The sequence below is a fragment of the Typopeltis vanoorti genome, chromosome 23 (assembly GCF_054136105.1).
Source record: "Typopeltis vanoorti isolate ZY-2024b chromosome 23, IOZ_Tvanoo_1.0, whole genome shotgun sequence".
Taxonomy (NCBI): Eukaryota; Metazoa; Arthropoda; class Arachnida; order Uropygi; family Thelyphonidae; genus Typopeltis; species Typopeltis vanoorti.
Genome location: NC_143571.1, coordinates 4,363,907 through 4,391,818, shown reverse-complemented (window position 1 = coordinate 4,391,818; position 27,912 = coordinate 4,363,907). Strand labels below are relative to the sequence as shown.

The 27,912-nt window shown below is 35.5% G+C and overlaps 1 protein-coding gene across 1 annotated transcript in view; it reads left to right on the top strand.

Annotated features, from left to right (window-relative positions):
- The window catches only part of LOC150093582 (carboxypeptidase D-like), a 506,393-nt gene that overhangs the window by 81,129 nt on the left and 397,352 nt on the right, over positions 1-27,912 (top strand). The window contains exon 5 of the mRNA XM_090413049.1: positions 20,260-20,451. Coding sequence (XP_090269175.1) covers positions 20,260-20,451 — 192 coding nt within the window. The remainder of the gene's footprint in view (positions 1-20,259; positions 20,452-27,912) is intronic.

Here is a 27,912-nt window from a genome sequence, read left to right as displayed (position 1 = left end):
ACCACCTACTCACTCTTGATTCTTGAATATAATGGGTATACAATTGCCCATCCAACGGCAATTCTGACACTGTTGGGTTTTTGCTAAAACGTCATTATCTTCTTCTTCTTCTTTCCAAAAGTTTCTTGCTCAGAAATGTAAAGCAGAAAACAAATTCTGCTCTTTGAGAACAATCTAACAGGCTATTCACAAAACAAGAAATGCAAGCCTTGCTTTTCTTAAATGCTTCATAAACTTCTGTTGAAACAGATAACATAAATTATGAGACAGATCTTTTGCCATCTCCGAAGGATCAGTTTCTGTACCTTTTTGAAAGAATTTTCTCTGAGAATTTTTTTCCATATACCTGACAAAAGGTGTTTATTATTGCCTTTTTCTAAGCCAGGAAAGGATCCAAAATCTCTCCAAAAAATTATTGATTACTTGCTCTTGTACAGTCTTATGGAAAAACGTTTCTTATCTTTTATGGTCTTCTCTGGAGAGAAATGCCCTTTTTTTTTCAGAACAATCTTGCTTCCCCAAACATCACTCAACAGCTGATTATCTAGTTCAATTTTAAGCATCCAGATGCCCCTGAAACGTGAGCACTTAGTATTGGTTTTCTTTGATATGGAAAAAGCGTACAATACTGCTTGGAGATTGTGAATGTTAAAAGACCTACATAACTTTGGTCTCAGAGAGAATCTCTCTCTTTTGATTGAGAACTTTTTATCCAATCAAATATTCCAAGTGGGATCACTCTCTCAATTGGATACCCAAGAAGAGGAAGTCCTGCAAGGTTCATTTTAAGTGTCTTGCTTTTTTGCAATCAAGGTTAACTTAATAACAGAACACCTTCCTCCAACTGTAAGTAATGCCCTTTATCTGGATGACTTTACATGTCATTCATGTAATATGAATGGCATAGAAAAACATCTGCAGTAAGTCATTGACTCTTTCAAAATGGGTTCTTGTGATGAGTTTATATTTTCTCAGCAGAAGGCAGTTTGTGTGGATTTTTGCTGCAGATGTGGTCTTTATCCTGACCCAGAGCTCAGACTAGTTAGTTATTTATGTGTGTGGTGTCATTTGTTGCTGTATAGTCATCTCCCATACCTCACTGTGTTTTGGGAGTGAAGTCTTCTGCTAGAAGAAGTGGTAGGGTTGCAGATGCTCTTTCTCACAGAGTTAGTAGGAAATCACAAACATCCATGCCCCTGGCAATATTCAAACCCACAGCCTCTTGGCTGGATAGTGGATATGTTACCCACTCAGTTAACCACGACAGCTCAGACTAGGAGAAATTTTAATCCCACTTGCACCATATTCTTGGGGCTCGTGTTTGACAAGAGACTTAGTTTCTTCCCTAACATATGGCAGATCCCTTGTACCCTATCTTTAGCCTCTTGGGATGCTAACAAATGTTCTTTGCTCTGATTGTACCATGCACTGATGGATTGAAACTTGATAATGGTTCTCAAGTCTGTGCTTCTGTCGGAGAGAGAGAGTCCTATGATGGTTGGACCCTAACCACCATCAAGCCATACAAATTGCAATTGTAGCATTTTGAACCCCACTGATTTCAGTGCTAACAGCTGTCTCTTCTCTACACTACCAAAATAAAAAACCAACCATGGTTGCGATTTTATGGGCAGCTATTTTTTGGTCAATTATCTATTACAGATTCTCCATCTCAAGATAGAGAATCTGTAAGGCACTCATCAAACTGCCATATGACCCTTTGGTTTGCAAACAAAAACTCTCTTACAGATCTCTAGATATGGGGGTAAACATCATTATTCAGACTCCATTAAATATGCTACTGCCATGACATTCATATATACCACTATGCAGTTTTTCTTTATGTAGGCTATTGAAGCATTCTTTACCTCCTCCTGTTATCTACCAGCAGCTCTTTCAAGCTCATAAAATAGAGTACTCTGATTTTGTGCCCTATCTGCATACATGTTCAAATTCAGGGGATCTAGTGGGATCCTACTGGAATGCAATAACTTCGCTGCCAAGCTGTATGCTATAGAGATTGCCTTAAAATACATAAAATTGCACTGCTACCAGAGGTGAATTACATATACAAATTCACGGAGCTCCCTATAGGCAATAAGTCGAGAGCTGCAAAAATATTCTAGGCTCTTCTGTATCCAACATGTTTTCTCTTAGTTATGAAAGCTACATTTGGATATTCACTTCAGTTGAATCCCAAGCTACACTGGGATTAAGGGAAATGAGACTGCATATACTGCAGCTATGTCGGCTCATCCCTCAAGCTTCCACCATCTGCCTATTCCTTACACTGATGACAGGCAGATTATAACACAGAAACTTTTATCCCAGTGACAATCATCATGGAATATAGAGACCAACAAGAAGCTGTATCAAATCAAGCCTGAAATCAGACTGTGGCAGTCTAGTCTATGCAAGGATAGTAAAGACAAAGTTTGCTTTTTCTTTACAAAAGGAACAGCAGGAACTATAAGTTCAGAGACAGTATAAAAAGGAAATTTGTTCTTGCTCGACTCTACATTGGGGGGGGGGGGGGGAATCATCATCCCTCAATAGAAAAGAGTGTAAGATAACTGATTTCTGTGGTTCCAGACTGTCATTCAAATTTCAGTTGACCATCCTCATTTCACCAGTAAGCACAATTGCTACTTAAATCATTTTCATAATTTGTCTGAAATCTATACGCTTAGCCAGATTTTATCAGAATCATCAGGTGTTTCTTTTGTTTTTACATTTTTACATAATGTCAGTATTCATCATTATATATAGATCACATGCATATTATATACACCTGGGTCTCTTTTTATGCATATCTTTTTTATGCTGTTTTGAAGTTATGCAGTGCATAACTTCAAAAGTTATGTCCAGTTGTACATAATGAACAGCGTGTTGCAACACATTCTGGCATAATGTGATTAGCATGTAAACAGTGAGTGTCCATGAAGTTTAATTTTGCATGTGAGTAAGTTTGTGTTTGTCTTTTCATTATCGTACGTCTAAATTTTGTTAATTTTTATTTTAAAGATTTAATTTAGTCCAATGGAGAGAGAAAAAAGCACCAAAAAAAGCAATTTCTTTGGAAATGAAACTTGCAATTTTAGATTCGGCAGGGGTGCTACATGATAAGCTAATATTTAAGTTGCAGCACATGGGTTTAGATGTCGGTTGGTCACCTGGATTCGGGATTGGCTGTCCGAAAGGTATCAGAGAGTTATTTATGGTGGGGCAATATCAAGGAGTCAGACGGTTACAAGTGGGGTTCCACAGGGCTCAGTACTGTGACCTGTGTTGTTTAACCTTTATATCAATGACATTGTCAATGGATTGCAAGGGGGATATTCAATTGTTTGCAGATTATGTGAAGCTGGGAAGGGTTATTAGTAATAGTGCAGATGTGGCAGCCCTTCAAGAGGATTTGAATAAACTGGACAGATGGGCAAATGAATATGGATGTCAGTTTGATGCAGCAAAATGTAAGGTCTTGAGGTTTTGGACACTTCATACTCTATTGGAGGAGTTGTACTGGAGGAAGTAGGGAAGACAAGAGATCTGGGGTATATGATTGATAGAAAACTGAAATTCTGGGAGCATATTACAAAGGTGGCGAAGGTAACCCAGAGGATTGCTGCAATACTAAGAAGGACATTGACCTGCAGAGATAAGAGTTATCATTCCTTTGTATAAGACTGATCAGACCACACTTAGACTATTGCTCTCAAATTTGGTCCCCAGGATTTGAAGGGGATAAATTAACTGTGGAAAGGGTACAGAGACTGATAACAAAGATGGTTTCAGGATTGTACAATGTTAGTTAGGAGGATTGGCTGAGGGAATGTGGAATGCAGAGTTTGGTAGATAAAAGAAGGAGAGGTGATATCATTGAGACTTTTGAACTGTTGAGAGGTAGTTATAGGGTTGACACTGGGGAGTTCTTTCACTTGGTGGAACAGTGGAAAGGAGCAATGACAAGGGGCCATCCCTGGAAGTTATGAAAGGAAACTGTGAGCAAGAGAGTGAGGAGTGGTTTCTTTGCATGGAGGGTGGTTGAACCGTGGAATGCATTGCCTGATAGAGTGGTGAGAGCAAGAATGGTCAGTGAGTTCAAGGAGTCGTATGATAGACTGTGTGTTTCCTAGGAAGGTCCTCCCACGATGAGTCTCTTGACTCCATGGAGTCCTGAATAATTATTATATATTATAGATAGCTTAGCAAAAGGAGAGGGATCTATGGTGATTGGTAAACATTTTAATTTAGGTGAATCTACTATAAGAGCAATTAAAAAGAATGAAGTTACAATAAGAAAATCTGTCATTTCTGGCACAAAACTAAGTGCCAAATTATCATTGTACTCAAGAGATGCTTTATTAGAAAAAACGGAACGAGTGCTCGTAATTTGGATTGAAGAATTAAAGAAGAATTCCTATAAGTAGTTATTTAATTAAATAAAAAGCTCTTCGGTTTTATGAACAGATGAAGCAATTGGAGCCATCTACTTCCACTTCCCAGGCTGATAAAGAATTTTTGGCTAGCAAAGGATGGCTAACCAGGTTTTTAAAGAGAATGCATTTCATAACGTGAAGATTACAGGCGAGGTTGCAGCAGCAGCAGATGAAGAAGCAGCCAAAAATTTTCAAGAGAAGTTAGTCAAAATTTTTGAAGATGGTGGATATTGTCCCGATCAAGTGTTTAACACTGACAAAACAAGATTGTTTTGGAAGAAAATGCCTAGTCGAACTTGCATCGCAAAGTCTGAGAAAAAAGCAAGTACATTTAAAGCAAGCAAAGATTGAGTAACGTTGTTACTTTGTAGCAGTGCATCAGGGGATCGAATACTGAAACTTCTCCTAGTAAATCAATCTCTAAGACCACGTGCTCTAAAAGGCAAAGATCTGAAACAGCTGCCGGTACATTGGATGGCTAACACAAAGGCCTGGATAACAATTGCTGTATTTACTGATTGGTTCAATAAAATTGTTCCAGAAGTGGAAACATATATGAATCAAACAGCTCTCGATTTTAAAATTTTATTAATTGTTGACACTGCACCATGTCATCTGCATTTAGAACATCCAAATGTGCAGCTAGTGTTTTTTCCACCCAGTACAAGTATTATTCAGTCATTAAATCAAGGTATAATTGCTACTTTTAAAAAATATTACGTTAAGCACACTTTTCAATTTATATTGGATCAACTAGAAAATGAATCATTAACACTAACTGACATTTGGAAAAAAATTTCTATTTTGGACTTTTTTTTTTTTTTCTTAAATATAAAGCGCCAATAGGCTTCATTTCGGCGATATAAACATTATTTAAATTAAGGGGATATTAAATCCCACATTGTTTTAAAACCAAATAAGAAACTCAAAGATTGGAATCGGAGAGTTTCATGCTGAATATAGTAAACTGTAAAGTATCGGCAATTACTAGCGTGAGTTAATGCAAGTAGTCCTGGTACGTAGTACAATCTTGGGCGACTCGCAGCAAAGGTGGTAAAGTTCTGATCGCTATTCTTGGTATTTTCCATAATGTAGAAACACATTTCCTAGGAAATGTATGCTGTTATTACATTATGGTGGGAGGTCACTACCCAGACCGGTTTCAGCCTTTATTGAGGCTTCATCAGTGAGTAGCTAGACCAAATTAATACCAAAGGGTATAGCAAAAAGAACTTATATACTCTGCTATACGAGTTGTCAAAAAGGTGCACCCATTAAGTTATGGGACACACACATCCATGTCAAAGTATAGATTGGACATTAAGTCAGTTCTCCACATTCCTTAAAGGCTAATTTGGGCTGCTTAAATCATGTTACATCTGCTATCGCTGAAATAAGACCATAAACTTTAAATGCCTGCTGGAAGGCAACTTGGCCTGGATGTGTTGCAAACATTGCAACCATCCAAACATCTAAATTATCAGCTGAAATCATTATTTTGGCACATGAAATTGGTGAAGAAGATTTTGATACATTTAGCCAGAATGATGTAGATGAATTGCTTGTGGATAATGTCTTAAGTGACGATGATATTATTGGATATTGATTAACTTTAGATATCGCAAAGATCTAGAAAACGATAGTGAAGCGGAAGAAAAACCTGATCCCCTCACTGCAAATTCGAGAAGGTCTTGAACTGTGAAATAAATTGGAAAATCATTTCCTTGTTCATGACACAAATTTTGAATGAGCCTTTAAATTCCAGTGTGAGCTGATGAGCTGTATAAAAAAAATTAGTAAAATCATCATCACAAAGTTTAATCACTGATTACATTGTCAGAAGAAAAAAAATCAGCACAGAACGAGGGTGAAGCTAATTCTGTTTGTGAAGAACCATTGACTTTACCATACAGATCTGATGCACTGACTATATCTTCTGGTGATGAGTGATTTCACACCAGTTCGCAACCGTTGCCAAATGTTGTCTAATAGCAACGATAATTCTGATGAAAAAATGTAAAAAAAAATAAAATAAAATTTTGCTTTTCAATAAAATTAAACGAATAAAACTTTAAAACAAACTTGGGCATTCTTATTTTCCTGAATTTTTATAAACTTTTTACTGCGATTTTAGGTTTATTTTAATTCATTGCTTCAGTTTTATGCGGTTTTAGAAAATTATGGAACGTGTCTCTAAATTTTCAACGTAAGTTAGGTCTTTTTTGTGTGATTTTTTTTATATGCAGTTCTCTGTGGAACATATCTACTACATAAAAAGACTGTATATAATGTAGGTATTGTATATATGATTTTTAATATACTTGGTTGATTATATCCTTTTTTTATGTTTTGATGGACTTCTTTACACTTGCTTTTATACACCATTTTTTACACTTTTTCCCCCCCTGTTCATCTTTTTACATATCTAAAATTACAGTACTTGTTTTATGTTGTTCATTTATTTCTTTTTTATTGCCTTGTTGCTGCTATGACTTGTATTGGTGTGATATGACTTTAGCCATCCTGTCTCTACTAAACCCTTAACCAAATCAAACTGAAGCTCTGTGTAATATTTTTTTTTCCTTTGTAATTGGAGCGTTTTGAAATGTTTTTTTTTTTTTTAAAAAAAAACTTAAGTATAGATCACCATTTTATTATCATATATTCCTGCAATTTCGCAACTTTTGTCCTAAAATGAACCTTGCTTGTTTTTCTCCAGATTGCTTTCAACGGTTTTCCTAGCCTCTTCTCATGTCTCTGCTTGCTTAAATCTTATGCATAAATTACAGAGAAATTTCCTTACTTGGTGAGGAAATTCCTCCAATTTATTCAGAATAATTCTGAATTATGCGGTGTGGCTACTGAATACCGTTTGGTCAGCTAAGTCCCAAACTGACATCCCATCCTTGTTTATTTAGTTCCAAGTGGATACTAATGGGACACACACACACACACACACACACACACACACACACACACACACACACACACACACACACACACACACACACACACACACACACACACACACACACACGCCATGTGAAAGTATAGATTGTACATTAAGTCAGTTCTCCACATTCCTTAAAGGCTCTATGGAGATCTTTTCACAGTTATCTGGTTTGGATCTTTAAGTGATACCATTTTTTATTTTGAGTTGTAATAAAGATACTGATGTGATTCTTAAGGGTCAAAGCTGTATAACTGAGAGGAGACCTCCACATAGCCTTTAAAGGAATGCAGAGAACCGACCAGGGCTTCTGACCTAATGTTCAATCCTCACCTTCTCGTGGTACACCCTATTGGGTATCTACTTGGATACTGAATGGACGAGGATGGGCTGGCAATTTGGGATTTAGCCGACCAAATTGTATTCTTATTGGTTAAACCAAAATATAGAATGATGGTACAACATGACAAAATTTCATGCCGGCTGGGGTGTCGCCCGGTTAAACAAGGCCCCCATTGTTTTCGCCAGGGAACCAGGGCGAACAGCGAAAAGTCAGCTACTGGAACAAATCTGAAAATAAACCCCAACTCAACATCACCAGAGTTAAAGATCAGTACTATCAACGTAAGAAGCCTGAATGGCAAAGAAATGGAGCTAGCTGAGGAATTAGATAAGTACCAGATCGACATAATAGGGGTGACTGAAACAAAAAAGACCAAAACTGGTGAGATCTTTCTGAGCAATAAATACAAAATGTTATATTCAGGTAATGACAATCAAGGAAAAGAAGGAGTAGCCATAGTATTCAACACAAAATACGAGGCTAATCTTCTTGAATGGTAGTCAGTCTCAAGTAGAGTAATGTGGGCAAATATGAGAATGGGGAACTGGACAATGAGACTTATTTGTGCCTATGGTCCCACAGAAGGTTCTACTAAGGTAGAAGTGGAGGAATTTTTTGAGGCTTTAGAAAAAGCAACTGACACAATGAAAAATGAAAAGTTGGTCCTTGTTGGGGATCTAAATAGCAGAGTAGGAAATGATTGTGAGACATACAAAAATACTTTGGGAAAATTTAGAGAAAAGAGCAAAGCTATTAATAATGGCAAATATCTGTTGGATTTCTGCTCAGGACATGGACTGGTTATTACTAACACCATGTTCCAACATAAAAATGTGCACAAATTCACATGGAGAGAAGAGGCTAGGAATAAGAAAAGTCTCATTGACTATGTTATTGTTGATAGTGATGTTTTCTCCCTGGTGCAGGACAGCAGAGTGTACAGAGGATTTGAAATTGGAAGTGATCACTATTTAGTCTTGAGCAGGATAAAATTGAATTTCATATTGAAAAGAATAACATGTAAGAAAGTTTTAAAGCGAATAAAAGTTGAGCAGCTCTCAGATGTGAGCTGTAGACTAAAATACACAAAGATTATTGAAGAAAAAATGAAAGAGTTTGAGAAAAGGAACCTTGGAGATTCAGTGGCAAGCCCCGAAGAAAACACTAATTGATTAAGCCAGAAAGGCATGTGGTGAGGTTGTTTGCAAGGATAATAAAATCAGAATTCCATGGTGGACACAGGAAGTTAAAGAGGCAGTGAAGGAAAAGAAGAAAGCATACCAAAAGTTCCTCTCAAATAAGTCAGCTTGTGCTCTTAGAGAATATAGAGACAAATGCAAGAATGCTAAACACTGTGTAAAATTAGCTAAACAAAAGTCATGGGAGGACGACTTTGGGAAGAATATAGAAAATAAATATCAAGAAGGTGGCAAAATATTCTGGAGGTTGTTGAAGAAGCTTAAGAATGGAGGAAAGAGTGCTATAAAAGGAATTAAAGATGATAAAGGTGACATGAAAATGGGAAAAAAAAGATATCCTTGAAGTATGGAGTAATTACTTTGAAAAACTGCTAAATGAAACAAGCATCACGTGATGACAGCACAGTGGTAAAAAACACTGACCAGGCATGCAGTCAGGAATACATATCCATACTTGAAGTAGAAAAAGCCATCAAAGTCTTGAAATGTGGAAAGGCAGCAGGAGTAGATGATATTCAACCAGAAATGCTGAAGTATGATGGTATAAGAGTCTTACAGTGGTTGCACTGCATAGTTCAGAAAGCCTAGACAGAGGGACGAATTCCCGATGATTGGAGTAGAGCTCTCATAGTACCCATATATAAAAAGGGAAATAAAACTGAATGTGAGAATTACAGAGGTATTTCCCTACTGAGTGTTCCTGGCAAGATCTATGCAAGTATACTTGAGAAACGGTTGAGAAGAATTGTGGAAGAAAAGCTTGGTGAAGAACAAGCTGGATTCAGGCCAAATAGAGGCTGTCAGGATCAGATCTTCACTTTACGACAAATAGTCGAGAAAGCATGGGAATATAACAAAGATCTGTATTTAAGTTTTGGCGATCTGGAAAAGGCATATGACAAGGTGCCAAGAGAGATGCTATTCAATATGCTGCAGTTATATGGTGTCAATGGGGCATTATATCAAGCAATACTTAGTCTTTATTTGAGTTGTAAGTCAGCAGTTAGAACTGAAGGAAGTACAGGAAGATGGTTTAATGTTAAATCTGGTGTGAGACAAGGATGTACATTATCCCCTCTGTTATTCATTATCTATATGGATCACATTATGAAGGAAAGTGGTATTAAACCTGATATCAAAATTGGAGGTATTAATGTCAGCTCTTTGCTTTATGCGAACAATGTTATACTTCTAAATAAATCCACTACAATTCTGCAAGATTCCCTCGCTAAATTGAATAACTGTTGTAATAGATATGGTATGAAGGTCAGCAATAAAAAGATAAAGACAATGAAAATAGGTAGAATCGTTGAAAATATCAACTGCATTGCGAACAGAGAACCTGTGGAACAAGTAAAACATTTCAGCTACTTAGGCACGATTTTTAGTGAAGATGGTAAATTAAATATGGAAATAGACAATAGAATCAACAAAGCTGGTATGGTAGGAAGTCAACTGAATAAATGTATATGGAATAAGAAAGAAATTAGCCAAAACACTAAATTAGCTGCATACAAGACAGTATTCAAGCCAATTTTAACTTATGGATCTGAGAGCTGGGTCAGAAGTAAAACACTTGACCAGAGACTAGAGACCACAGATATAAGAGTCCTGAGAAAGATTATAGGCACAAACAGATGGCATCAATGGCAATATCATATTAAAAACGAGGATATTAGGAAAGAACTTGACATTGTCAGCATCCAGGAATGCGTTAGCAGAGCTAATCTCAGGTGGTATGGTCACTTAAACAGAATGGGCGAGGAAAGATTAGCAAAACAAGTGTTCTCTGCCAGGTTGGCAGCAAAACGACCCAGAGGAAGACCAAGATATAGGTGGATTGATACAGTACAAAGTGCTTTAGATGATAGAAATATAAGATCTGATAATGTTGGAGTCTTGACAAGTAACAGACTGATTTGGAGGAAAATTGTAGATAGGAAATTAATAATGATGTAATTTCTTTTCATGTAGTACTTTCATATCCTGTACACCCCTTGAGGGTACATGGCAGGAATTTGATGATGATGATAAAGATACTGGAACAGTGTTGGATTAGCAGAAAGGGAGAAAAAGCAATCCTTTTGAGGGACCCTCCCCCTTCTAGTAAGCTATGAGAATAATTTCACAATATATATAAATAAATCTACTTACATTAGGATTAGATAGTTACTTATTAAAATTTGAAGAAAAATTTCTTGGTATTTAACTGTCTTATAACAGGAAATCTTTAGTAATGTTCGCATGAACTCATTTCCTTTTTTTCTGAAAAAAAATGTTGGCAGTTTGAATGTAGTTTGGAATGTGAAAAGCCATGCATTTATGCCATTTGAAAGTTAGGGAGTGAATCCTTTCTACAGTTGTTTTCTACAAACAGATTCTATGAATCTCTTTCCATGTTTAAATTTCCTTAGCTGTTGCTGTTATTCATGATGAAGTTTCTGGAAAAGAAAACTAAAGTAGACATGGAATACAAATAAATAATTTACTGGCTAAAATTATTTACAAGTTGATGTTTATCAGTGATCAACAAGCATTATCAGAGATCATTTAACACTACATGCCCATTGAAGACCAAAATGACCTGGATAACAAGAACAGTTGTGTGCATGGAGGGTGACATTGGTGCTTATTGTGGTGATTCCTGTTGTCAATGCTAATAGGCTGATAGGATAGTACATTAATAAAATCTATGTAAAATCATACCATCTGTTATGTTCTGTTATAGTTAACCAGGTTCTGTAGAGTGTGCAGCTTCCAAGAACAGTCGCATTTAAACTGGGGTTTGGGAAGTAGCTTGACTTTCTTCCATCTTATGAAGTGGACTTTCTCTAAGGCATGTTGAGACAGTCTCCTTTTTTGTTCTCCTTTCCGGATGTATTTTTTATGTTCTCTTTTTCTTGACCAAAATAGTTCTTCCTGTCTGTCTGAAATATTTGGGTTCCACACTGACAGGGGATGCTGTAGATACCTGGGAAGGAGACAGGGTCCAGGTGATCCTTGATTTGTCTTAGGCAGGTAGATACTTTGCTTAGAGGTTTGTATACTATTTTGATTGTGTTTCAGAAGGGAGTCCAGTTTATCTGTTGTGCCTTTGATGTAGGATAAAGATATAGTATGTATTGTTTTTTTTTTTTTGAAGGGGAGGAGGATTTGTTGTTCTTTTTTAGGAGTTTGGCAAGGGTTTTTTGTTGTATCCATTTTGTTTGAATGATGTGAGTAAAGCCTGTTGTTCCAAGTGAAGTGCTGGTCCTGAAGACCAAATTTTCTCTTCTCTAAATGCTAAAGTTTTGAAAATTCTGTGTTTTTGGGCAGGATAGTGGTGTGTAGTGGAATGTTTAGCCCCTTTACTAAGCACATGCATGCACACAGTAAGTGTAGGCTTACAGTAAACTGAACATCTGCTTACCTTGTAACGAAAGTATCGAATAAGGCAAGAGCTCTTCTTTTTCCTCTTCCACAGTAAAACTAATTCACGGATGGATATTATTGAGGAAATCTAAAAAATTAGAGCCTGTGGGCCAAATGGCAAAGACATTGTCTATGTACATATCTCAGCCACCATACTTTGGACTGGCTTGAAGAGGATCAGATTAAGTGCCAAAGATTCAAATGATTCCATGTATAATTTAGCAATGGGGATGAAAGTGGGGAGCCCATTGCTACACCTGCAAGTTGTTTGAAGAGTTGGTTGTTCCAGCTATAATGCCCTGATTTAAGATCGTGTTTAAAGAGTTCAAATTGTGCAATTCGTTGGGAATTAATTTTGGACAGGAAAATTAGTATATCATCTGCTAGCACAGTTGTAAAAAGGGTTGACAAATTGAAACTCATTAAACAGTTGTTCTCCTCTCCTTGAAGGCTTTGTATAATGATTTTAAAGTGCTTGGAGTTTATGTAAGACTGTCATGCTGATGTGTTAATTGAGCTCAGATGTCAAGTGTTTAGCTAATTTATAGGTGGGACATTTATAGCATTCACAATGAGACATAAAGGGGTTCCAGGTTAATGTACCTTAGGTAGCCCATAAAGCCTTGGTGTATGTATGTGGATAAAATTTTTTTAGTTTGTTCACAAGCTTTTTAATGTTGCTACAACTCACAAAATGTTATTTGCAAACCTTTAGTACATTTTGCACCATAGGTTGGCTAAGGATATCTTTTTCCTTATTTTTACACAGTCCGAAAACCCTGCTCTAGAGACCAAACATGGAACCTTCTCATGCCACTTCAGATCTCTAATAAGTGGTGAGATGGTCTCACACTGGGAGGTGAAATTCCTCTCCCACCTAAGGACAGTCACAAACATCAATGTTTGTGAACTGTAGGTTTAAATCTATGCCCATGGGAGGATTTGAACCTACTGCCCATTTGTTGGAGAGCAGGTACACTATACCAGGCTGGCATTGCAAGTTGGCCAAATTGTAATGTTATCTAGCAGATTTAGTTTTGTTTTTAATTGATACTGTAGGGTTCTTTACAATATGGGCAATTAAATTGATGTATCAGATAACAATCTTTTCTGTTTGTCATCTGTGTTCGTGATCACCATAGCATTGGCATTGCCCTTGTCTGCTTTCACTATTACTATGTTTTGATTTGGTTTTAAATTTTTCAGTTTTTTTTCAAATCCTCCAAGAAACAATTGGAAGTATTGTTTCTTGGAGGACTTGCATTTTTAATTAAGGCAGTGACTTATAGCCTAATGATGTCTGCTTCAACTGGCAACATTTTTTTAATGGCAAATTCAATGTTTGCTATTATATGTGTGCATAGAATTTTTACTAGAACAGTAGCAGAACTCTTACTTTAGAATTTCAATTTCATTTCTGAAAGTCTATAATCTGACAAGCCCTATCTACCCATTAGCATTAATAACAGGAATCGCCACGAAGAACATCACTGTTGTCATCCACATATGCGACTGTTCTTGTTATCCAGGTCATTTTGGTTTGCGTCTTCAAAGAGAGTGGGTGTTAAATTGCCTCTAATAATGCTGGCTTAAGTAGCTCATTTTAGCTAGTAAATTCGTTATTTGCATTTATGTTGATGTAGTTTTCTTCTAGAAACTTCAACATGAATGATTCTACAAATTGTAAAAAAAACTGATAAATATAACAATTTTATTCTTTGCTTCCGCTTAGCATATATGTTTTTTGTGTTAACCCTATCACTCTTATCAAAGGTTGTGAACTAGTAGCTCACATTTTGGTGACAGAAGACTGTCTTTGAGCCTTGTTGTCACCATGTTTGCTTTTTGAATTAAGCATTAGTGGTTGCTTGTACATTGCAGATATTGTATATGAATAATAAAAGACTGTTATGGGACACTTTAAGAGAACTAAGAGTTTCTTGATATTAATCCCTTTGAGAACTGCTGTTGTAGTTTGACTTGGTGAAATTCTTGTAGGAAATCCCATTTAAAACAATAAAAATGAGCAGCACATGTGTAGGTTGACTTATTTCAGAGCTCTACCAAGTGGAACTTAATCTGTTGGTATATGCAGAGAATTTGAGTCTGTATATGAGAAATCTTATATACTGGATATTGAATTTTCTTCCATAAATAATATTAAAAATAGTCATTATTGTATTAAAGGAACGACGACTGTTTTTGTAATGTTTTGATTTATTTTGATACTGAACTGGAGGAATATAAGAATGTAAACTAACCATGTAATATTCAGCATCAGTATATAAGATAATTGCAAGTTCAAAGAATCGATAATTTGAATAGAAATGCTCAAAGCAGTGTTTTATTAAATTTAAAAAAACGTTGTATTTGTAATAAAAAATATAGCTCACAGTTGTTTAGCATACTTCCATATGAAAATGCAAGTCTGTATCCCTAGAGTTGGGAAATCATTGATTGCAATAAGTGCTTTTGATTTATGTATTTATTTTTATCTATATAGATAGATAGATAATGCACCTTTGTATAATAATAAAACAGATATATTGCTACACATGCATGCACACACTTCACTTGGTGCAGAAACATTACTTTTTAGATTTTCTATACCATAACAATAGTTCATAAATCATCATCATCATCAAATTCCTGCCATATACCCTCAAGGGATGTACAGGATGTGATAGTACCACATGAAAAATTTACATCATTACTAACTTTCATCTACAATTTTCCTCCAAATTAGTCTGTTACTTGTCAAGACTCCACCATTATCAGATCTTATATTTCTATCGTCTAAGGCACTTTGTACTGTACCAATCCACCTATATCTTGGTCTTTCTCTGGGTCGTTTTCCTGCCAGCCTGGCAGAGAACGCTCGTTTTGCTAATCTTTCTTCGCCCATTCTGTTTAAGTGACTACCACCTGAGATTAGCTCTGCTAACGCATTCCTGGATGCTGACAATGTCAACATCCAGAAGATATTGCCATTGATGCCATCTGTTTATACTCTTAATCTTTCTCAGGACTCTTATTATCTATGGTCTCAGATTCTCATATCTTTGGTCAAGTGTTTTACTTCTGACCCAGCTCTCAGATCCATAAGTTAAAACTGGTTTCTTTTCTTTTAGAGTTACACGTTGATCTGCATTCATTTTAAAAATTTATGGAATTTACAACCGTGTTAAAAAACTTTTTTATTATCCCGACGTTTAGATCTTTACACCAAGATCATCATCTGGAGCATACATCAATATACAAGACAAGCTGAGTTACATTGTTAACTGTAAGCTAAAGAAACAATGCTTTGATCACGTGTTATTCTACTGGCATGACCTCTAGTGAAAAAAAAAAAAATTACAAATTACATCAAGCTAAATTCTATTTACAATGACAGGAATAAACATACTTTCAAATGGTTTTCTTTCAGAAACAATGATGTCCTACTTTCAGTATTACAATTCTTATTTTTGCTTTTAAGATACTGGATATTTTAAAGTCCTGTTTCTAGTTGTTCTTAGTGAGGAAGTTGGTCGAATATATACTTTCCATATGTTTGGGATTTTTAGACCATCATTATTGTTCAGATTGGGGTGGTTGATAATAATCTCACATGTTTCCTTAAATTCGTTCATACCATGTTTTAGTGCGATGTAGACAGCTAGTGCTTTTCCAGTCAATTCTGTGTAAGGTATTCAAGGCATGATCAGAAAGGCCAGCTTTACCATAATTATTATATTTAATGTGTCGTTCATGTTCTTTTTGTCTGATAGGAATTAACAGGATGCATAATTCCTATCAGACAAAAAGAACATAAATGACACTTTAAATATAATAATTATGGTGAAGCTGGCTGTCTACATCGCACTAAAACATGGTATGAATGGAAATTTAAGGAAGCATGTGAGATTATTATCAACTCCCCCAATCTGAAAAATAATGATGGTCTAAAAATTCCAAACTTATGGAAAATATATATTCAACCCACTTCCTCACTAAGAACAACTATAAACAGGACTGTAAAAAATCCAGTATCTTAAAAGCAAAAATATGAATTGTAATACTAAAAATAGGACATCATTGTTTCTGAAAGAAAACCATCTGAAAGAATGTTTATTTCTGGCATTGTAAATAGAATTTAGCTTGATGTAATTTGAATTTTTTTTTCCACTAGAGGTCATGCCAGTAGAATAACATGTGATCAAAGCATTGTTTCTTTAGCTTACAGTTAACAATGTAACTCAGCTTGTCTTGTATATTGATGCATGCTCCAGATGATGATCTTGATGTAAAGATCGAAACGTCGGGATAATAAAAAAGTTTTTTAACACTGTTGTAAATTAAAGATTGTAAATTATAGATTGTTGTATTTATGGTATGAAGGTCAACAATAAAAAGACAATGAAAATAGGCAGAATCACTGAAAATGTCAACTGTGTTATGAATGGAGAACCTGTGGAACAAGTGAAACATTTCAGCTACTTAGGCACGAATTTTACCGAAGATGGTAAATTAAATATAGAAATAGACAGCAGAATCAGCAAAGCTGGTATGGTAGGAAGTCAATTGAATAAATTCATATGGAATAAGAGAGAAATTGGTCGGAACACTAAATTAGCTGTATACAAGACAGTGTTCAAACCATTTTTAAAATTAAAACTGGTTTGAACACTGTGTTGTATACAGCTAATTTAGTGTTCCGACCAATTTCTCTCTTATTCCATATGAATTTATTCAATTGACTTCTTACCATACCAGCTTTGCTGATTCTGCGGTCTATTTCTATATTTAATTTACCATCTTCAGTAAAAATCGTGCCTAAGTAGCTGAAATGTTTCACTTGTTCCACAGGTTCTCCGTTCACAACACAGTTGACATTTTCAGCGATTCTGCCTATTTTCATTGTCTTTTTATTGTTGACCTTCATACCATATCTATTACAACAGTTATTCAATTTAGTCAGAGAATCTTGCAGACTTCTAGCAGATTTATTTAGAAGTATTACATCCCCTGCATAAAGCAAAGAGCTGACATTAACATCTCCAATTTTGATATCATGTTTAACACCACTTTCCTTCATAGTGTGATCCATATAGATAATGAATAACAGAGGGGATAATGTACATCCTTGTCTAACACCAGATTTAACATTAAACCATCTTCCTGTACTTCCTTCAATTCTAACTGCTGACATATAACTCAAATAAAGGCTAAGTATTGCTTGATATAATGTCCCATTGACACCATATAACTACAGCATATCGAATAGCTTCTCTCTTGGCACCTTGTCATATGCCTTTTCCAAATTGACAAAGCTTAAATAGAGATCTTTTTTTATATTCTCATGACCAACTATTTGTTGTAAAGTGAAGATCTCATCCTGACAGGCCTCTATTTGGCCTCAATCCAGCTTGTTGTTCACCAAGCTTTTCTTCCACAATTCTTCTCGACAGTTTCTCAAGTATACTTGCATAAATGTTACTAGGAACACTCAGTAGGGAAATATCTCTGTAATTCTCACATGCAGTTTTATTTCCCTTTTTTTGTATGGATACTATGAGAGCTCTACTCCAATCATCGAGAATTCATCCCTCTATCCAGGACTTCTGAATTATGCAGTGCAGCCACTGTAAGACTCTTATACCACCATACTTCAGCATTTCTGGTCGAATATCATCTACTCCTGCTGCCTTTCCACATTTCAAGCCTTTGATGGCTTTTTCTATGGATATGTATTCCTGACTGCATGCCTGGTCAGTGTTTTTTACCACTGTGCTATCATCACTGCTTGTTTCATTTAGCAGTTTTTCAAAATTATTACTCCATACTTCAAGGATATCTTTTTCTTCTGTTTTCATGTCACCTTTCTAACTTTCATCTCTAACTTCTTTTACAGCACTCTTTCCTCCATTTCTAAGCTTCTTCAACACCCTCCAGAATATTTTGCTGCCTTCTTGATATTTATTTTCTATGATCTTGCCAAAGGCCTTCCATGACTTTTGTTTAGCCAATATTACACAGTGTTTAGCTTTCTTACATATGTCTCTGTATTCTCTAAGAGCACAAGCTGACTTATTTGTCAGGAACTTTTGATATGCTTTCTTCTTTTCCTTCACTGCCTCTTTAACTTCCTGTGTCCACCATGGAGTTCTGATTTTATTATCCTTGCAGACAACCTCACCACATGCCTTTCTGGCTTAATCAATCAGTGTTTTCTTCGGGGCTTGCCACTGAATCTCCAACGTTCCTTTTCTCAAACTCTTTCATTTTTTCTTCAATAATCTTTGTGTATTTTAGTCTACAGTTCACATCTGAGAGCTGCGCAACTTTTATTTGCTTTAAAACTTTCTTACATGTTATTCTTTTCAATATGAAATTCAATTTTATCCTGCTCAAGACTAAATAGTGATCACTTCCAATTTCAAATCCTCTGTACATTCTGGTGTCCTGCACCAGGAAGAAAACATCACTATCAACAATAACATAGTCAATGAGACTTTTCTTATTCCTAGTCTCTTCTCTACATGTGAATTTGTGCACATTTTTATGTTGGAACATGGTGTTAGTAATAACCAGTTCATGTCTAACAGGTATTTGCCATTATTATTAGCTTTGCTCTTTTCTCCAAATTTTCCCAAAATAATTTTGTAAATTTGCAAATCATTTCCTAATCTGCTATTTAGATCCCCAACAAGGACCAACTTTTCCTTTTTCATTGTGTCAGTTGCTTTCTATAATGCCTCAAAAAATTCCTCCACTTCTACTTTAGTAAAACCTTCTGTTGGACCATAGGCACAAATAAGTCTCATTTTTCACTTCCCCATTCTGATATTTGACCACATCACTCTACTTGACACTGGTTGCTATTCAAGAAGAATAGCCTCATATTTAGTGTTGAATACTATGGCTCTCCTTCTTTTCTTTGATTGTCATTGCCTGAATATAACGTTTTGTATTTATTGCTCAGAAAGATCTCACCAGTTTTTGTCTCTTTTGTTTCACTCACCCATATTATGTTGATCTGGTACTTATTCAATTCCTCAGCTAGCTCCATTTCTTTGCCATTCAGACTTCTTATGTTGATAGTACCGATCTTTAACTCTGGTGATGTTGAGTTGGGGTGTGTTTTCAGATTGTAGTTCATAAATATTAGTTTTAAATGAAAATTACAATTATATCACACCTGCAAGAGCTCTAGGACTCAGTGAGGGAGGACATTCTACTCTATTACACACAACTCATGTCTTCACTACTTACTTAATCCACCAATCAAACACAATGCCATCTACTGCTCACCACAAATAGTATTTTTTGTCTGTAAGAATTGTATGCCTCCTGGCCAGTTGGCCTGTATTGTTGGATGAAAAACCAAAGTTTCTGGAAGAAAAGATCCTGCTATCTCAGTATGAGATCAGCTAACTCACATTCAGTTGAAAGAGCCCATATGAAAGCTCATATTCTACTCCTTACAATAAGAATTGAACTTAGATTCAAATATATATATATGTGGATGTATATATAATTGATGTAAAAATGTGCCCGCTCATTGCTGAAAGGAGATATTGATATTATATGGTCAAACAAGCATCCCACCAGATGTAGCATGTATGCTGCACCTGGTAGGTGTTCACTTGTACCAGCATGTCAGTAAATACAAGAGGGAATACAACAACAATGAAAAAAACAAAAACTTAAAATAATTATCTAACTTAAATTAGTGCAAAACGCAATCAATATACAGTCCATGTGCCCTTCTTCTTATCTCCTTAGGCATAACAGTTTACTAAAAATGTACTTCAAGGCCTCTAGTTTACAAATGTTTAAATACTTTATATATGTTTGTTTGATTCGATTTTTACATCAGTTAAGTGAGTTTTAGTTAATCATTTACATATTCAGAAAATTTTTCTTTCTTAGGAGAACCAGAATTCAAATATGTAGCTAATATGCATGGTAATGAAGTTGTAGGAAAGGAAATGTTGCTTCTTTTAATTCAGTACCTCTGTGAGAATTATGGACATCTAGATCATATTACAGGCTTGGTGAATAATACACGCATACATATTCTGCCATCCATGAATCCTGATGGTTATGAAAGAGCTGTGGAAGGTAAAGTGTCTAACTTTTTGTAATAGTCAAATAAGAAACAATCATTTAAGTTGACCTCTTTTATAATATAGTAGATATTTGCTATAGCAAGCTCATAAGTTCTCCCCCTCTCACCCCCTCTTGCCAATTTTTATATGGAAAATTTTGAAAAATGAGCCATAGACTCAGCTCCTCTCAAGCCTTCTATCTGGCTAAGATATGTAGATGATGTGTTCTTTATTTGGCTTCATGGCCCAGACACATTAGACTCATTCCTCAGTCACCTCAACAGCCTACATCCAAGAATCCAGTTTAACGATGGAAAAGGAAAAGAACAATAGTTTACCCTTCCTGGACACCTTAGTTGCACACCTTCCTAATGGTACACTTTCCTTCACTGTAACAGAAAACCTATTCACACAGGCAGATACATTCACAAACTCTCCCACCACCCCCTGCTCAACAATATGGTATTATTAAAACTCTAACCAAGAGAGCCCACAATCTTTGTTCCAGTGGAACCTCCCTTGCAACCGAGCTTGACCACATACACAACACCTTCCTCTCCAATGGCTACTGCAATCATAGTATTAAAAAAATAATCAGTTCCTTCCCCATTCTCCAGCCATCTCTTCAGAAAGAGTTTAGAAATGCCATCACCATATCCCTACATCCATTACGTGGAGTTTATAAATTACCCTGTTACTTTAAGCTGGCGTACTTTGGACAGACAGGCAGATCAGCAACCATCCGCCTAGAGAAACACAAGTCTGCATACATCTGCAACCACGACTATGGTTAGTCAGGCATGGCTGACCATGTCTTGGATACAACCCATAGGATCTCTTGGGAAAAAACCACCATGCTTCACCACAGTAAATTCAAAAAAGAGAGGCTATTTTTAGAATCTGCAGCAGCTCTCATAAATCAACCAAATCTAAATAAATACAGTTGCATTAAGCTTCCTAAGATTTGGGAAACACTAATCATGCGAGATCCCGCCTTACATTCCAGACCACCTACAACCGCCCATAGAGGGCGCTCCACCTAGATAGGGCTCTAGAGTCACCCATGTGGTTGGTTTAGTATTGTGTAGTATTTCTGTATATGTTACATTAGTTTTTTTGAATCCCTGAAGATGTCTCAGTGACTGAAATGAAATATTGAAAGTATTAAATTCTGTTTTAATCCTTTCTGAGTGCTGTATACAATCCATTAAGCCTCCAACATGATGGTATTTAGACTTCTGGGTCTGAGCTTTTCGATGAATATTATATGCACGAATATTATTCTATTCAGAATATTTCCAATGAAAAATGCTTAGAAGACTAAAAATGACAAATTCCAGCAGAACTTCTTGCAGGGTGCTCTTAGAGAATACAGAGACAAATGTAAGAAAGCTAAACACTGTGTAAAACTAGCTAAACAAAAGTCATGGAAGGACTTTGGCAAGAACATAGAAAATAAATATCAAGAAGGTGGCAAAATATTCTGGAGGTTGTTGAAGAAGCTTAGGAATGGAGGAAAGAGTGCTGTAAAAGGAGTTAGAGATGATAAAGGTGACATGAAAATGGGAGAAAAAGATATCCTTGAAATATGGAGTAATTACTTTGAAAAACTGCTAAATGAAACAAGCAGTGATGACAGCACAGTGGTAAAAAATATTGACCAGGCATGCAGTCAAGAATACATATCCATACTTGAAGTAGAAAAAGCCATCAAAGGCTTGAAATGTGGAAAGGCAGCAGGAGTAGATGATATTCAACCAGAAATGCTGAAGTATGGTGGTATAAGAGTCTTACAGTGGCTGCACTGCATAGTTCAGAAAGCCTAGACAGAGGGACGAATTCCCGATGATTGGAGTAGAGCTCTCATAGTACCCATATATAAAAAGGGAAATAAAACTGAATGTGAGAATTACAGAGGTATTTCCCTACTGAGTGTTCCTGGCAAGATCTATGCAAGTATACTTGAGAAACGGTTGAGAAGAATTGTGGAAGAAAAGCTTGGTGAAGAACAAGCTGGATTCAGGCCAAATAGAGGCTGTCAGGATCAGATCTTCACTTTATGACAAATAGTGGAGAAATCATGGGAATATAACAAAGATCTGTATTTAAGTTTTGTCGATTTGGAAAAAACCATATGACAAGGTGCCAAGAGAGAAGCTATTCAATACTCTACAGTTATATGGTGTCAATGGGGAATTATATCAAGCAATACTTAGTCTTTATTTGAGTTGTAAGTCAGCAGTTCGAATTGAAGGAAGTACAGGAAGATGGTTTAATGTTAAATCTGGTGTGAGACAAGGATGTACATTATCCCCTCTGTTATTCATTATCTATATGGATCACATTATGAATGAAAGTGGTATTAAACATGATATCAAAATTGGAGATGTTAATGTCAGCTCTTTGCTTTATGTGGATGATGTTATACTTCTAAATAAATCCGCTACAAGTCTGCAAGATTCTCTGACTAAATTGAATAACTGTTGTAATAGATATGGTATGAAGGTCATATCTATCCTGATATATAAGAATCATTGAAAATGTCAACTGTGATGTGAATGGAGAACTTGTGGAACAAGTAAAACATTTCAGCTACTTAGGCACGATTTTTAGTCAAGATGGTAAATTTAATATGGAAATAGACAACAGAATCAGCAAAGCTGGTATGGTGGGAAGTCAATTAAATAAATTCATATGGAATAAGAGAGAAATTTGTCGTAACACTAAATTAGCTGTATACAAGACAGTGTTCAAACCAGTTTTAACTTATGGATCTGAGAGCTGGATCAGAAGTAAAACACTTGACCATAGACTAGAGACCGCAGATATGAGAGTCCTGAGAAAGATTATAGGCGTGAACAAATGGCATCAATGGCAATATCATGTTAAAAACAAGGATATTAGGAAAGAACTTGACATTGTCAGCATCCAGGAATGCGTTAACAGAGCTAATCTCAGGTGGTATGGTCACTTAAACAGAATGGGCGAAGAAAGATTAGCAAAAGAAGTGTTCTCTGCCAGGCTGGCAGGAAAACGACCCAGAGGAAGACCAAAATATAGGTGGATTGATACGCTACAAAGTGCCTTAGATGATAGAAATATAAGATCTGATAATGTTGGAGGCTTGACAAGTAACAGACTGATTTGGAGTAAAATTGTAGATAGGAAGTTAGTAATGATGTAAATTTTTTATGTAGCTATCATATCCTGTACACCCCTTGAGGGTACACGGCAGGAATTTTATGATGATGAATTAACTAAACTTTCCTGCACCACAAAAAAAAAGTATCATGATTTCAAGCATGGTGCTGAAGACAGTAATGGCAGTGGAGAATGGCAGACTAGAGCTGAAGTTGGGCTATTGCATTTCCGAGCATACCTGGAAGCGATAAGAACTTTATTGAAGATTACTAAGCTTTCATCTGTTTGGGAATTGGGAAAGGAACATGTCAGGGGAAAAACTTGATTTATGTTTTTAATACTATATATGAAGACTGAACGGATATTAGAAGTTGAGTTAGAAATGGAATGCTGAGAGAGGATAGCCTTTAAAAGAGAGATAAGTGAATTTTTTTTTATAGTCATTAATTCATATAGGATTTATTTCAGTTAAAGCTGAAAGGGACTTTATTGCTCTCCATATTATATCGAAATGCACCCAGTTGTTTGTTTTATTTAGAATTCTCAGTCTGATAAGTTATTTGAAACAGTTAAGGCTTCAATTATTTCTTCAGAAGCTTTCATAAAGAAGACAAAATTTGTTCTGAACTGATAAAACTGTTAAGGTTTTCAGTAGTTTATATAGCTTGCTGCTACTTGTATGTAGAAAGTGAAGTTAGTAGCTTGGATGAAGACAAGATATATTTCTTTCAGTGTTTCATGATTCGAGATGCAAGCAGAGTTTGACTTGTGTTTCTGTCATATAGAGATCAGTTTTCATGTTAATCTTTATCCTCCTGTTTAAATTGAAAAATGAAAAAGGTTTCTGTAGGAGACAAGCTAAAATTCTTTAAGTATGTCCATAAAGGATATAACTGTTAGCTTATGTTTGAAGAGAAGCTGTGTAGATTATTGTGTTTTGTTTGTTATTCAAAGTTGTGGTGTGAAGAAAATACTGTGCTTGCTCAGATACGTTATATAGATTTGATGTAAATGCATTTTGAGACTCAATCTCTTAATGGGTTTAATGATTATTGGGTTAATTTAGAAAATAAGGCATTTATATGAGATATCCTTGGATATGAATCTACATGCAAGCTAGATTTGGAGTTTAGTTATGGTATTTCCTCTTTGTTTTGAAATTAAGAGTTGAACACTTAGTATGATGAAGTAAGTAATATAAACACCCTCCTCTACATACACATATATATTTTTACCTTCAGTTCTAACTACTGAATTATAATTGAAGTATGTAGACTGTGTATTGCTTAATATAATGCCCCATTTACAACATAGAGTTGTAGCATTTTTGAACAACATTTTGACTTGCTGCATTGTCCTATGTCTTTTCCAGATATGCAAAAATTACACATCTGACCTAGGCCTTCTATCTACTGTAAAACTTTTATACCTCCAAATTTGAGAATTTTTTGGTTGGATTTCATCTACTCAAGCTATCTTTCTCCATAGTTTTTTGATGCTTTTTTTCTACCTGCTAATATTGATATGAACTGATTGCATTCTTCGTGAATATTTTATCGGTGTTCTGTCAGTAAGTGTTTCATTTAACAATCTTCCAAATTAACTATTCATGATCTCAAAACGTTCATCATTAATTTTCATGTTATTTTTCTCAGATTTTCCTTTTAAAATACTCTTTATTTCATTTCTAAGCTTTTTTTTTTTTTTTAAAAAAAAACATCTGAAGCATTTTGTCACTATCTTGATATTTATCTTCTCTATTCTTACCAAAGTATTACCATGACTAATGTTTAGCTATTTTTAGATTTTTATTTCACATTTCTTCATAATTCTTACATTTTTCTTTATATTTTCTAAGGGTGTATACTTATTTGCCAAGAACTTTCAATATGCCTTTCTCTTTTCTGGGCTTCACTCTTTAGACAGTTTTCCTGAATCCACCATGGAGTCTTTATTTCAAATGAATATCAAATGATTTGATATTCATTTGAAAACTGTTTCTTTTTTCTTTCAAAATTGCTTGCTTGTTTGAGTCTATAGTTCACCTCTGAAAGCTTTTTGATTCTATTTAAAAGTTTCTTACATATTTTTCTTTTCAATATCAGATTCATTATTATCCTCCTCAAAACAAAGTGGGGATTACTTTCTATTTGAAATCACCTGGTAATTCAGGTGTCCTGATTGAGCATATTATCATTATCAGCAATAACAATCAGTGATACTTTTCTTATTTCTTTATTTTGAAATATGTTCTTAATAATGACTCGTCCATGTCCTGAACGTTATTATTAGTTTTGCTCTTTTCTCCAAATTTTTCCAAATAATTTCTTTATATGCTGTATTCATTTCCTACTCTGCTGTTAAGATCTCCAACAAGGATCAGCTTTGCCTGTTTGTTTGTCAGCTGCTGATTCAAAAAATTCCTTTACTTCTTTCTTCCTTAGTTGAACCTTCTGTATGACTAGACACACAATAAGTTTCATTGTCTAGTTCTATATTTTGACATTTAACCACATCACCCTACTTGATATTAGCTATTATTCAAGGAAATTATCCTTGTTTACTATTGAATACTATAACTACTCCTTCCACTTCCTGATCATTATGTCCAAATATTGCATATTGTATTTGTTATTTAGAAGTATTTCATCTACTTTTGTCTTGTTTGTTTTGGTATGATCAATACATGTTACTTTGCTAGTCCTTCTGCCGGTTTGACTTCATTTTCTTTGATACTTTCATTGATTATGCATCTTGAATTCTTTTTAATTGGAATTTGTTCCAGTAACTAACTTTTGACTTTTTTTTCATATCACAGTTTGATACGAACACAGATGGATAAGAAAATAACTATTTATTAACTTAAAAGCTAATATTTCGCTGTTATTATATCCAGCATCTTCAGAGCACACAACACAAAGTTTGTTACAAATGTAAAACAACCACAATCTGGTGTAACAGTGGGGCTAATAAAAGTAATTGCAGCGTGCAACACAAGACTAAAGTCCTAATATGGCGCCATCTAGGTTTAAAAAAACAAAAAAGTTTTGAAATAGTAGTCCAAATGATAGTCTTAGAAAGTTTGAAAAAATGAAATAAAATAAAAGTAATAAATATTAATTTGGTCTTAAGATGACTGTCTCCCAAATCTTTGGTAGATTTATACAGCCATACTTGTTAAGGTTTAGAGTATGTTTTAAGGCCTTCTGTTGATCCCAGGAACAACCTCTCTGACTTGTAGAAGCTTCTGTGCATTACTTTTGTTTCTTTCCAATTGATCCTGTGTGTAGGGGTATCTAAAGCATGGTCTGCCAGATCCGACTTGCCATAGCGAAAGTGTCGGATATATTTTTTGTGTTCACTGAGGCAGATGTCCACAGTTCTTCCTGTCTGTCCGTAGTAGTCTTGATGGCAAGAACAGGGCACTTCATAGACTACTGGATGTGATAAAGGAGTGCATTTGTCCTTAGGTGAACGGATGAGAGTTGCTAATTTTACATAAGGTTTAAATACTGTGCGTAGTTGGTGTTTGTTAAGCACCCTAGATATCTTTTCAGATGTGCCTTTAATATATGGGATGGTGATAGTTTTGTTGTAGTTTTCTGTGGTAGATAGATAGAGGGGATTTCTGGGTTGCATTTGGTATGTTATCTATTTTATGGGGATTATAACTGTTGGTTAAAAAGGTGTGTCGTAGGTGAGAAAGTTCAGCAGTGAGAGCAATGTCATTGGAACAGATTGCTCTAGCTCTATGGGTTAGTGTTTTTAAGATACCATATTGTTGAGAAGGGTGATGGTGTGATTGTTTGTGTAAGTATCTCCCTGTATGTGTGGGTTTTCTATAAACCAAAAATGATAAGGAACCTTCTGGAAAGCAATGACTGCCTACCCTTCATGGACACAGGAAGGGTAGGCAGTCATTGCTTTCCTTATCATTTTCAGTTCCTTATCATTTTCAGTTTATAGAAAACCCACACATACAGGGAGATACTTACACAAACAATCACACCATCGTCCTTCTCAATAATATGGTATCTTAAAAACACTAACCCATAGAGCTAGAGCAATCTGTTCCAATGACATTGCTCTCACTGCTGAACTTTCTCACCTACGACACACCTTCTTAACCAACGGTTATAATCCCCATAAAATAGATAACATACCAAATGCTACCCAGAAATCCCCTCTATCTATCTACCACAGAAGACTACAACAAAACTATCACTATCCCATATATTAAAGGCACATCTGAAAAGATATCTAGGGTGCTTAACAAACACCAACTATGCACAGTATTTAAACCTTATGTAAAATTAGCAACTCTCATCCGTTC